This window comes from Carcharhinus amblyrhynchos, chromosome 27, assembly GCF_965287045.1.
Source record: "Carcharhinus amblyrhynchos chromosome 27, sCarAmb.v2.hapA, whole genome shotgun sequence".
In the NCBI taxonomy this organism is placed as follows: domain Eukaryota; kingdom Metazoa; phylum Chordata; class Chondrichthyes; order Carcharhiniformes; family Carcharhinidae; genus Carcharhinus; species Carcharhinus amblyrhynchos.
The window spans coordinates 3,554,942-3,568,303 of record NC_137350.1 but is presented as its reverse complement, the minus strand read 5'-3'; the positions used below and the strand labels follow the sequence as shown (position 1 = coordinate 3,568,303).

At 49.3% G+C, this 13,362-nt stretch overlaps 1 protein-coding gene across 1 annotated transcript in view; it reads left to right on the top strand.

Annotated features, from left to right (window-relative positions):
* Positions 1-13,362, top strand: part of mrc2 (mannose receptor, C-type 2) — a 294,508-nt gene that overhangs the window by 76,689 nt on the left and 204,457 nt on the right. Inside the window, exon 3 of the mRNA XM_080213436.1 lies at positions 3,413-3,586. Within this exon, the coding sequence (XP_080069562.1) occupies positions 3,413-3,586 (174 nt within the window). The remainder of the gene's footprint in view (positions 1-3,412; positions 3,587-13,362) is intronic.

Sequence of the window (13,362 nt, the reverse complement as noted above, 5' to 3'; positions counted from 1 at the left end):
ATGAGGGGAGATCTCATTGAGACGTATAAGATGATGAATGGGATGGATAGGATAGAGGTGGAGAGACTCTTCCCGCTCAGAAAGGACAGTAGGACTAGAGGGCACAGCCTCAGAATAAAGGGGGGGTGGTTTAGAACGGAGTTGAGGAGGAACTTCTTCACTCAAAGGGTGGTGAATCTCTGGAATTCTCTGCCCGTTGAAGTGGTGGAGGCTACCTCGCTCAATATTTTTAAGACGCGGGTTGATAGGTTTTTGATAGGCAAGGGGATTAAGGGTTATGGGGAGAGGATGGGAAAGTGGAACTGAGACACAACAGATCAGCCGTGGTCTTATTGAATGGCGGGGCAGGCTCGAAGGGCTAGATGGCCTACTCCTGCTCCTATTTCTTATGTTCTTATGAAACCCACGCAGACACAGGGAGAATGTGCAAACTCCACACAGACAGTGACTCAAGCCAGGAATCAAACCTGGGCCCCTAGTGCTGTGAGGCAGCAGTGCTAACCACTATGTTCGGAGCACGATGATATACACATGAACCCGATCCAGAAATACCACTTTATTCATTGGGCTGTAAGCATGGTGATTGGGAAAATTCACCTGCACACACTTCAGAATCCCTGTCCTTTGCATTATTAATGTCTCAGTCTATATTAGGATTCATAAAGTCCCTGAAATCAAGATTGTGCATTTTATATGCAGGTTCAGAAGCATTGGTCCCTCCACTTTTAAAAATTCTTTCATGGATTTGGGTGTTACCGTTTATTACCCACATGCCGTGGAAGAATTGTTATTATTTGTGTCCCTCATGTAGTCCCTCTTTTTGTGTCTAACTGCCAGATTTCTGACCATTAACCAATTTCTTACTCATGCTGCCAAACCTGATCTAATTCCACCTATTATCAATAAACGTCCTAATCAAACACCTTTTCAAAATCAAAGTACACAACATCCATTGCTTTAGTTTAACAGTATAGCCCATCCCTCACAGGATAATACCGTGTAGAAGGTTTATCAGTATAGCCCATCCCTCACAGGATAATACCGTGTAGAAGGTTTATCAGTATAGCCCATCTCTCACAGGATAATACTGTGTAGAAGGTTTATCAGTATAGCCCATCTCTCACAGGATAATACTGTGTAGAAGGTTTATCAGTATAGCCCATCTCCCACAGGATAATACTGTGTAGAAGGTTTATCAGTATAGCCCATCTCTCACAGGATAATACCGTGTAGAAGGTTTATCAGTATAGCCCATCCCTCACAGGATAATACTGTGTAGAAGGTTTATCAGTATAGCCCATCCCTCACAGGATAATACTGTGTAGAAGGTTTATCAGTATAGCCCATCCCTCACAGGATAATACTGTGTAGAAGGTTTATCAGTATAGCCCATCCCTACAGGATAATACTGTGTAGAAGGTTTATCAGTATAGCCCATCCCTCACAGGATAATACTGTGTAGAAGGATTATCAGTATAGCCCATCCCTCACAGGATAATACTGTGTAGAAGGTTTATCAGTATAGCCCATCTCCCACAGGATAATACTGTGTAGAAGGTTTATCAGTATAGCCCATCCCTCACAGGATAATACTGTGTAGAAGGTTTATCAGTATAGCCCATCCCTCACAGGATAATACCGTGTAGAAGGTTTATCAGTATAGCCCATCCCTCACAGGATAATACCGTGTAGAAGGTGGCCACTTAGGCCATTGTGCCTAAGTTGACTGTTGAAAGTGTTTTCCAGTTGGTCCCGTTCCTTTTGCTCCTTCCCTATTGCTCCATTAATCTTTTCTTTTGAAATATTTATCCAATTCCCTTTCAAACATTTCTACTGAATCTGTCTCGAGCGCTCTCGCAGCAATGTATTTACAGATCACAGTCACTGACTGTGTGAAAGAAATTCTCAATCTGTCCATTAACTGAAATCTATCTCCAATCATAGAACATTACAGCGCAGTACAGGCCCTTCGGCCCTCGATGTTGCGCCGACCAGTGGAACCAATCTAGTGACCATCTAACCTAAACTATTATAGAACATAGAACATTAATCCTCCAATCACTGGCAGCAGCTTCACCTTATTTACTCTATCAAAGCCCTTCATCATCTTGAAAACTTCTATCAAATCTCATCAATGTCTCTGTTGTAAAGAGAACAACTCCAGCTTTGCTGATCCCTTGTTTTAACAGACCTCCTTTATCCCTGTTGCCACGCGGTTTACTCTATCAAAGCCCTTCATAATCTTGATCTCCGCCATGGGTGGGGCAAAGGAGGAGGGGGGGGGCCCCCAAATCCACCCCAGCCAGAACGGGACTCGGAGCTGCCGTGTCAACACACACCTTTACATGTTGTAGTCTGGAGCTATGATAGTGATGGTCGAGGCTCCAATTTCTTTACATCATGTGGCCAACTCAGAAATCTCTCCCTACCTGCCACTGAGCGCACCCCCCTTTACTGCCTGCCATTGCAATCATAATGGTTGGAAGAAAGCTATGTGGATGGAAGTCAGCAGAATGTGGTCAACCTGTACGTCAGCAATGGTTAGCAAACTGTCTCATTGGCCTCTTGTTGCCCCCGGTTGCCCACCGCTGACTTTGAGTCTCCAGACCCATGACTAAAACGACATTTTCTCCAGTAGTGTGGATAGTTAAACAGTACAAGCTACCTGTGCAAAATCATTCCCAGTCACTCACAGGAGTGATTGGCAGGGATATTGTCCAATTAGCTCCACTTGCATACAGTGTGTTAGCTTTTATTGGTAGAGGGATTGAATTTCAGAGCCGTGAGGTCATGTTACAACTGTACAAAACTCTGGTGCGGCCGCACATGGAGTATTGTGTACAGTTCTGGTCGCCGCATTATAAGAAAGATGTGGAGACATTGGAAAGGGTGCAGAGGAGGTTTACCACGATGTTGCCTGGTATGGTGGGAAGGTCTTATGAGGAAAGGCTGAGGGACTTGAGGTTGTTTTTGTTAGAGAGAAGAAGGTTACGAGGTGACCTAATTGAGGCATACAAGATGATCAGAGGATTGGATAGGGTGGACAGTGAGAGCCTTTTTCCTTGGATGGTTAACACGAGAGGGCATTGCTTTAAATTGAGGGGTAGTAATTATAGGACGGATGTCAGAGGTAGGTTCTTTACTCAGAGGGTAGTAAGGGCGTGGAATGCCCTGCCTGCAGCAGATGTGGACTCGCCAACTTTAAGGGCATTCAAATGGTCAGTGGATAGGCATATGGATAACATTGGAATAGTTTAGGTTAGAGGGTCATTAGATTGGTTCCACTGGTTGGCGCAACATCGAGGGCCGAAGGGCCTGTACTGCGCTGTAATGTTCTATGAGCTAAGATGTGCCGGTGTCGATATATTCACTTTTCCCTTTTTGTCTTAACGATGTACGTTCTTCCCTTCAGAAATATACACCATCCAGGGGAATTCTCACGGGAAGCCATGCACCATCCCGTTTATGTACGACAGCCAGTGGTACCACGACTGCACCAGCATCGGACGAGAAGATGGACATCTTTGGTGTGCAACCACAGTGGATTATGGTTTGGACGAAAGATGGGGATTCTGTCCTGTCAAAAGTAAGTGACCTTTCAGTCCAGTGAAGAGGGCAGTCCCTGGATTGGTGCAAACGTGACCTACAACTCAAATCAGTTGTTTTGCTGCAATTGTATGGGGTGTTGGTGAGGCCACACCTGGAATATTGTGTGCGGTTTTGGTTTCCTTATCTGAGGAAGGATGTCCTTGCTGTAGAAGGAGTGCAGCGAAGGTTTTCCAGGCTGATTCCTGGGATGGCAGGTCTGTCATATCTGGAGAGACTAAAGTGGGTAGAATTATATTCCCTGGAGTTTAGAAGGGTGAGAGGGGATCTCATAGAAACTTACAAAATTCTAACAGGGTTAGACAGGGTAGATTCAGAAAAATGTTCCCAATGGTGGGGGAATCTAGAATTAGGACTCATACTTTGAGGATAAGGGGTAAATCTTTGAGGACGGAGGTGAGGAGAGATTTCTTCACCCAGAGAGTGATGAATGTGTGAAATTCACTCCCACAGAATGTAGTTGAGATCAAAACTTGTCTGATTTCAAGAAGAAATTAGATACAGCTCTTGGGGCTAAAGGGATATCGGGGGAGAGGGGGGATCTGGATATTGAATTTGATGATCAGCCATGATCAAAATGAATAGGGGAGCAGGCTTGAAGGGCCAAATGGCCTCCTTCTGCTTCTAGTTTCTATGTTTCTGGGGTTTTATCCACACACTTCTGTTTTCTTTATAAAGTCTATCTTCGGTTCAAAATTTATTTGCGACGACAAAGGATGGAGTGTCAAAGAACAAAAACAGCCCGGGAAACTGTCCTTTAGACTCTCGCAATCCCAGGACAGGGTCTGGGTGCTATTTAGAGTTTTTTTTTAAGTGGGGCTTCCCCTGAATCAATAGGTGGTTCGCAGGTTTGAACATCAACAAAAATGAAACATTTTCAAAGGTTAAGGGCAAATTCTTCAGGTTGCCCACAATGTGTTCCCCAGCTGCAAAGCAGAGATAATTCAAGCAGAGTCGAGGTGTATCCCCTCGATGGAGGAAAGTAGGGCAAACAAGTCCAGAGCTCCCTGGATGAATGTAGATAAAGAAGGAAATGTGTGCTCATGACAATTATCAGGTAGAAAATACAACTGGGAACCAAATGTAGAAGGTTCGGTGAGGAGGTGAGAAAGAAAATAAGAGAAGCAGAGAGAGTATGTAGAGAGGCTAGCAGCTAACAACCAGCAATCCCAGAGTCTTCTCTAGTCCAATGTAATGATGCTTCCTCTTCTGTTTAAAGGGGCAATCGCCACAAAATACTAAACAGGTGGTAAAAGGAGGGGTCATGCCAAATAGGATTTACAAATGGAGGCAGGGGGCTTAGCTAAGGTATTAACTGAATACTTTGCACCTGTCTTTCCCAAGGAAGAAGATACTACCCAGACCATGGTGAAAGAGGAAGCTTCCTGAAGGGTTTAAAATTAATAATAGGGAGCGACTGGATAAGCTGTCAGAGCTTAAAGGTGATAAAGCACCAGGACTGGGTGAGATTGTAGATCATAGAATCATACAGTGCAGAATGAGGCCATTCAGCCCATCGAGTCTACACCGATCACAATCCCACCCAGGCCCCATCCTCGTAACCCACACATTTATCCTTCTGATTCCCAAGGGTCAATTTAGCATGGCCAATCCATACAACCCGCACATCTTTGGACTGAGAGGAAATTGGAGCAGCCAGAGGAAACCCATGCAGATACGGGGAGAATGTGCAAAATCCACACAGACAGTGATCCAAGCCAGGAATTGAACCCAGGCCCCTGGCGCTGTGAGGCAACAGTGCCAACCACTGTGCCCGCCCACCCCCCCATCACTGTTAATCAAAGACATGAATTCAGAAGAGACAAACTGTTCCCTAGGTTTGAATTTTCTGTGTGTAAATCCGCTCCCTGCGCCCCCCACACTTCTCAGTCTCTGTAAAAGGAGTTTCCAAAATCCATCGCTGCCATTCCAGAGTAGAATTCACAACATTCTCTCCTCCTGCTGACAGGAGCATCCCACACGCGCCTTACTGCACCCTGCCCTGGTACAGGTGGCAGCGGTGACCGAGGGAAGCGGCATGGAGCAGCTGCTGTCCCAGAGATCCAAACGCAGGGTCCGTTAACACCCTTCGCTGCTTTCGGGTCCCTGAGGGATGCAGGAGGGAAACGAGAGGGAAAATTACTGAGGCACTGGTCATGATCTTTCGGTCTTCTTTAGACTCGGGCGTGGTGCCAGAGGCCTGGAGAATTGCAAACGTCAAGTCCGGAAAATATTAGCCGGTGGTTTAACTTTGATGGCGAGGAGCCAATGATTCAGCACGATGTAAATATTCACATAGAACACTACAGCACAAACAGGCCCTTCGGCCCACAAGTTGTGCCGATCATATCCCTACCTACCAGGCCTATCTATAACCCTCAATCCCATTAAATCCCATGTACTTATCCAGAAGTATCTTAAAAGCCCCCAGCAAGTTCGCCTCTACCACCACCGACGGCAGCCGATTCCACTCACTCACCACCCTCTGAGTGAAAAACTTACCCCTGACATCTCCTCTGTACCTGCTCCCCAGCACCTTAAACCTGTGTCCTCTTGTAGCGAGCATTTCAACCTGAGGAAATAGCCTCTGAGAATCCAACCTATCTATTCCTCTCAACATCTTATAAACCCCTATCAGGTCGCCTCTCAACCTTCGTCTCTCCAGGGAGGAGACCGAGCTCCCTCAACCTATCTTCATAAGGCATGCCTCCCAATCCAGGCAACATCCTTGTAAATCTCCTCTGCACCCTCTCAATAGCTTCCACATCCTTCCTGTAGTGAGGAGACCAGAACTGCGCACAGTACTCCAAGTGGGGTCTGACCAGGGTCTTATAAAGAGTCTTACATAGACAAACATGGATTGATCGGGAAGAACCAGCGTGGATTCCTTCAGCGAAGATCATATTTAGTTAACTTAGTGGAGCTTTTTGAAGAGGGAACACAGGAGGGTTAATGTGGGCAATGTTGTTGATGTGGTGTACATGGACTGCCAAAGGACATTTGTGAGCAAAGTTATAGCTTGTGGAATAAAAGGGAAAGTAGCAAGATGGATATAGAAGTAGTCGAGTGATGGGACACACAGAGTGCAGTTAATGGATAATGACGCTGCTGGAGGGAGGTTTGTAGTGGAATTCCCGAGGGATCAGTGTTGGAACCCTTGCTCTTCCTGATGGATATTAATGCCCTCGAACTTGGTGTACAGGACGCAGTTTCAAAGTTTATGGATGATACAAAATTTGGAAGTATTGTACAACACAACACGGGAAACAGGCCCTTCGGCCCAACGAGCCTGTAAACGGTGAGGAAAATCTACAGACCAGTGAGTCTCACATTAGGGAAACTGTTGGAGAAAATTCTGAAGGGGAGCGCTGTCTCATTTGGAGAGGCAAGGTTTGATCAGGGATCGCCAGTATGGCTTCGTCAGAGGGAGGTCATGCCTGACTAATTTGACTGAACTTTTTGAGGAGGTGACCAAGTGTGGAGCTGAGGGTAGTGCAGTTGGTGTCGTTTGTATGGATTTCACCAAAGTCCCACATGTCAAGAAGGTAAATTCACATGAGGTATAGGGTAAATTGATAAAATGGATTCAAAAATTGCTCAGTTGTCAGAGACAGAGGGTGATTACAGAAGGCTTTAGTGATTGAAAGCCAGTGTCCGGTGGCGTATCACAGAGACCGAATTTGGGTTCCCTATTATTCATCATTGTTATAAATGACATTGACTATGTGGGGCGGGGGGTGGTGTGGTTTGGATCAGTAAGTTTGCAGATGGCACAAAGATTGGCTGGGTGGTTAACAGTGAGGTTGAGTGTCTAGGGCTATGAGAAGATATAGACAGAATGGTCAAATGGACAGATAAGTGGCAGGTGGAATTTAACCCTGAAACGTGAGATTGATACATTTTGGAACGAGTAATTTGACAAGGAAGTATTCGATGAACAGCATGACACTAGGAAGTTCTGTGGGACAAAGGGACTTTGGCGTGTTTGTCCACAGATCTTTAAAAGGTGGTGAAAAAGGTATACGGGACACTTACCTTTATTAATCGAGGCTTAGATTACAAAAGCAGGGAAGCATGTTAGAGTTGTATAGAATTGTATAGCTGTGAGACAACAGCGAGAGAACTGTGTGTAGTTCTGGTCGCCACATTATCGGAAGGCCGATATTGGAGGGGGTGCAGAGGAGATTCACTGGGATGCTGCCTGGGATGGAGCATTTAAATTATGAACAGGGGTTAGGTAGGCTTGGGTGGTTTTCTTTGGAACAGAAAAAGCTGAAGGGTGACCTGATCAAAGTGTACAAGATGATGAGAGGCATGGAGAGGGTGGGTAAGGAGCAGCTGTTATCCTTAGTTGAAGATCCATTCATAAGTTCAAGGTGAGGGGCAGGAGGTTTGGGGGGACGTGAGGAAAAATATTTTTACCCAGGGCTGGTGACGTACGCACTGAGTTGCCTCACATCTTCTAAAAAGTACCTGGATCAGCACTTGGCACATTGTAACATTCAGAGCTACTGGTCAAACGCTGGTAAATAGGATCAGGTGGGAGATCAGATGTTTCTCGTGTTTTGGTACAGATTAGATGGGCTGAAGGGTGTCTTTTGCACTGTACCATTCTATAACAGTGTGAAATTTCAAAAGAGATATGGACAAGGGGCAGCACAATGGTGCAGTGGGTTAGCACTGCTGTCTCACAGCGCCAGGAATCTGGGTTCCATTCCCGGCTCGGGTCACTGTCTGTGTGGAGTTTGCACATTCTCCTCGTGTCTGTGTGGGTTTCCTCCGGGTGCTCCGGTTTCGTCCCACAGTCCAAAGATGTACAAGCTAGGTGGATTGGCCATGATAAATTGCCCCTTAGTGTCAGGGGGATTAGCAGGGTAAATATGTGGTCTTGCGGGGTTAGGTCCTGGAGGGGATTGTGTTCAGTGTTACTCCTTGGGCCAAATGGCCTCTTTCTGCACTGTAGGGATTCTATGATTCTAAGTCTGTGTGGAGTTTGCACATTCTCCCCGTGTCTGCGTGGGTTTCCTTTGGGTGCTCCGGTTTCCTCCCACAGCCCAAAGATGTGCGGGTTAGGTGCATTGGCCATACTAAATTGCCCCTTAGTGTCCTGGGATGCGTAGGTTAGAGGGGTAAATGTGTGGGGCCTGGGTGGGATTGTGTTCGGTGTAGACTCGATGGGCTGAAGGGCCTTTCTGCGCTGTAGGGATTCTACGATTGTAAGCTGGTGGAACGGACAGACAGGTGGCAGATGAAGTTCAATGTGGAGAAATCCAAAGTGATTAATTTTAGAAGGAAGAAAATGGGCAGACAGGATAAAATAAAGCATATATTCCACAAGAGGAGCAGGAGCAAAGGGATGTACGTGTGCATAAATCATTGAAGGTGACTGAGCAGGCTGAGAGAACCATTTACAAAGTATGCAGCATTCTGGGTTTTATTAATAGAGACATAAAGTACAAGAAGAAGGAGGTTATGCTGAACTTATACAAAACTCTAGTTAGACATCAGCTGGAGGACTGCACCCAGTTCTGGGCAACATGCTATAGGAAGGACAGGGAGGCACTGGAGAGAGATAGAGAGAGAGAGAGTGCAGACAAAATTCATGATAACAGTTCCAGGGATAAGAAACTTCAGTTATCAAGATAGCTTGGACAAACTGTGAGTGTTTTCCTTTGGGAAAGGGAGACTGAGAGGAGGCTTGATAGAGATATTCAAAATCATGAGGTGACTGGACAGATTAGATAGGAAGCAACTATTCCCAGGAACGAAAGGATGGAGAAGGAGAGAGCGCAGATTTAAAATAAGTGACAAAAGAAGCAAAGGCGACGTGAGAGAAAGATATTTCTCATAGCGAGTGCCTGGAATCCCCACTCCCTGTGGATGTGGCGGAGGCAGGTTCAGGTGAAGCAAAAGGGAATTAGACTGTTACCCAGGGAGAGTATGCAGAGTGATAGGGAAAAGGCTAGAGCACATCACTCAGTGAATTGCTCAGAGAGTTGGTGCAGACACGATGGGCTGAATGGTCTCCTTCTGTCTCATGAGGGCACTGTCAGATACAGTGATCTTTCTCATTGGTACTCGCTGTCTGTTCTATCACATGCCAGCTCCCTCACCCACCCACTGCCTGCCTCATGCTCTGGTGAACCCTCACGTGCTTCCTCCCTTGTGCTTTGACTGCTCTCCCACTCTCCACTGTGTCCTTATTCCTGATCTCCTGCCTGTTCATTCCTGCGCCTTCGCACCCTGGCCCGCCATTGTGTGTGCGTGCTCTCTCTCCTGTCTGTCTGTCTCACTTCAGCCCACCCTGGCCTTTGTGCCCCTTCCTATCACCTTGCCCTTGGCATTCAGCCCTGAGCCCTCCCTCACACTGCCCGTGCCCACCTCCCCAGTCTGGTCCCTCTGCTGCCCTCACAGCTGTTGCCCCGTGTCTCACGCTTACATGTCCCTCTCACACTGACCCCCCCACCTCGCTCACCCACCCCATCCCTTCTCTCACCTGACCCACCTCATTTCACCCGCTGGCCCTGCACCCTACTCTGCACTCCAGCGTAACCCTTTTGCGCTCTGACCCTGCCCCCACCCCCCTCCACACACACACACACACACACACACACACACACACACAATCTGACTCGGCCGAATCCTCACACTCTCTGCACCCTCCCTTTCTTTCTGCCCACCCTCTCTGTCTCTCCCTGCCCTGCTCATTCTCTACCCACCCCCTCTCTATCTCTGTCAGACCTTTCTCTCTCTCTACCCATCCCTTTGTGGGCGGCACGGTAGCACAGCGGTTAGCACTGCTGCTTCACAGCTCCAGGGTCCTGGGTTCGATTCCCGGCTCGGGTCACTGTCTGTGTGGAGTTTGCACATTCTCCTCATGTCTGCGTGGGTTTCCTCCGGGTGATCCAGTTTCCTCCCACAGTCCAAAGATGTGTGAGTTAGGTTGATTGGCCATGCTAAAATTGCCTGTTAGTGTTCTGAGATATGTAGGTTAGAGGGATTAGCGGGTAAATAGGTAGGGATATGGGGGTACAGCCTGGGTGGGATTGTGGTTGGTGCAGACTCGATGGGCCGAATGGTCTCTCTCCGCACTGTAGGGTTTCTATGATTCTATGATTCTTCCCCCTCTCTGCCCGCCCCCTCCCCCTCTCTGCCTGCCCCCTTCCCCTCTCTGCCCGCCCCCTCCCCCTCTCTGCCCGCCCCCTTCTCCTCTCTGCCCGCCCCTTCCCCTCTCTGCCCGCCCCCTCCCTCTCTCTGCCCGCCCCCTCCCTCTCTCTGCCCGCCCCCTCCCCCTCTCTGCCCGCCCCCTCCCCCTCTCTGCCCGCCCCCTCCCCCTCTCTGCCCGCCCCCTCCCCCTCTCTGCCCGCCCCCTCCCCCTCTCTGCCCGCCCCCTCCCCCTCTCTGCCCGCCCCCTCCCCTTCTCTGCCCGCCCCCTCCCCCTCTCTGCCCGCCCCCTCCCCCTCTCTGCCCGCCCCCTCCCCCTCTCTGCCCGCCCCCTCCCCCTCTCTGCCCGCCCCCTCCCTCTCTCTGCCCGCCCCCCTCCCTCTCTCTGCCCGCCCCCTCCCCCTCTCTGCCCGCCCCCTCCCTCTCTCTGCCCGCCCCCCTCCCTCTCTCTGCCCGCCCCCTCCCCCTCTCTGCCCGCCCCCCTCCCTCTCTCTGCCCGCCCCCTCCCCCTCTCTGCCCGCCCCCCTCCCTCTCTCTGCCCGCCCCCTCCCTCTCTCTGCCCGCCCCCTCCCTCTCTCTGCCCGCCCCCCTCCCTCTCTCTGCCCGCCCCCCTCCCTCTCTCTGCCCGCCCCCCTCCCTCTCTCTGCCCGCCCCCCTCCCTCTCTCTGCCCGCCCCCCTCCCTCTCTCTGCCCGCCCCCCTCCCTCTCTCTGCTTCTGAAGTAATTTGTGAGAGGGACAGGCAGACATCTTACAACACAGCCCAGTTATTTTACAGTTCTCAGGCCAGGGAATATCAGAATGTGATGAATGTATTTGAGGTCCGTTGTAATGTATTTGAGGTCCGTTGTGCCAGGGACATGTGCCAACTAGCAACGTGATGGGGTGACGCCCAACTTTGTCAGAATCATGATCTGCCCGACTCAGGAAGGGAGATCTGTGCCCCCCCTGCCGCCACCACCCCCCCCCCGCCAGGTTGAGAGAGATGCAGTGTCTCGGGATGGTGACTGGGGGCACTCTGCCAAGCCCTGCTGCTCGGATGTCACACGAGGACAGCGCTAGACTTGGCTCCGAGGCCCTCTTCTCCAGACCAGCCTGCCAAGGTTGGCAGTTCCGCCTCGCCCGTGAAGAATGGGCAATTGTGTGAGGTGGCAGCTGGCACCTCTGGGTGAGCACCCGGGGGTGAGTCACTGTCTGCAGGACAGATCAAGGCACGATTGGAAAAGGGAGATAAAAGGGTTTTGTGTTCCCCTCCTCCCTTCACCCATGACAGAGTTAGCAAGGCCCCTGTGCAGCATTTAAGAATAAAAATATTATTTTTGGCACTGATGGGAACGTGGTTAGCAGATTATACTCAAGCCCTCGGACTCCAGTTTTCAGTGTGAAAAAGAATGGGTTTGGGATTCAGACCTCCCAGTGTGACAGGAACAGGAATCGCCCCGATCGCCTCTCAAACCTGTTGTGCCATTCATCCAAATCGTAGAATCCCTCCAGTGCACAAGGAGGCCATTCGGCCCATCGAGTCTGCGCCAACCACAATCCCACCTAGGCCCATTACCCCCTGCATCTACCCTGCTAATCCCCTGACACTAAGGGGCAATTTAGCACGGCCAACCCACCTAACCCACACATCTTTGGACTGTGGGAGGAAACGGCAGCACCCATAGGAAACCCACGCAGACACGAGGAGAATGTGCAGACTCCACGCAGACAGTGACCCAAGCCAGGAATTGAACCTGGGTCCCTGGCGCTGTGAGGCAGCAATGCTAACCCACTGTGACTGTGTCTTAATTTAATCAACTTAGCCCCATATCGCTGAACAGCATTTTCTAGCAAAAAAAAACCCTATTAGTTTCAGTTATGAAATTTTCAGTTGATCCTCCCAGGCGCGACACAGTGAGTGAGTTGCAGATTCCCACTCCCTTTGTGTGAGTCAGTACCTCCCGGCATCACCTCTGCACAGCCTGGTTTGAATTGTAAGGTTCTGCCACCCTGTTCAGGATTCCAATACCAGAAGAAATCATTTCTTTCTATTTGCCTTATCATCTTACAAACACAGCTACCTCACAGTTCCAGGCCCTGGGTTTGATTCTGGCCTTGGGTGTCTATGTGGAGTTTGTACTTTCTCCCCATGTCTGCGTGGGTTTCCTCCGGGTGCTCTGGTTTCCACCCACAGTCCAAAGATGTGCAAGTTACATAAGAGCATAAGAAATAGGAGCAGGAGTAGGTCATCTAGCCCTTCGAGCCTGCCCCGCCATTCAATAAGATCATGGCTGATCTGAAGTGGATCAGTTCCACTTTCCCGCTTTCTCCCCATAACCCTTAATTCCCTTGTCTATCAGAAATCTATCTACCCGTGATTTAAATATATTCAGCGAGGCAGCCTCCACCACTTCAACGGGCAGAGAATTCCAGAGATTCACCACCCTTTGAGTGAAGAAGTTCCTCCTCAACTCCGATCTAAACTGACCCCCCCCCCCTTATTTTGAGGCTGTGCCCTCTAGTCCTGCTATCCTTTCTAAGCGGGAAGAATCTCTCTACCTCTACCCTATCTAGCCTCTTCATTATCTTACATGTCACTAAACTCAGCCTTC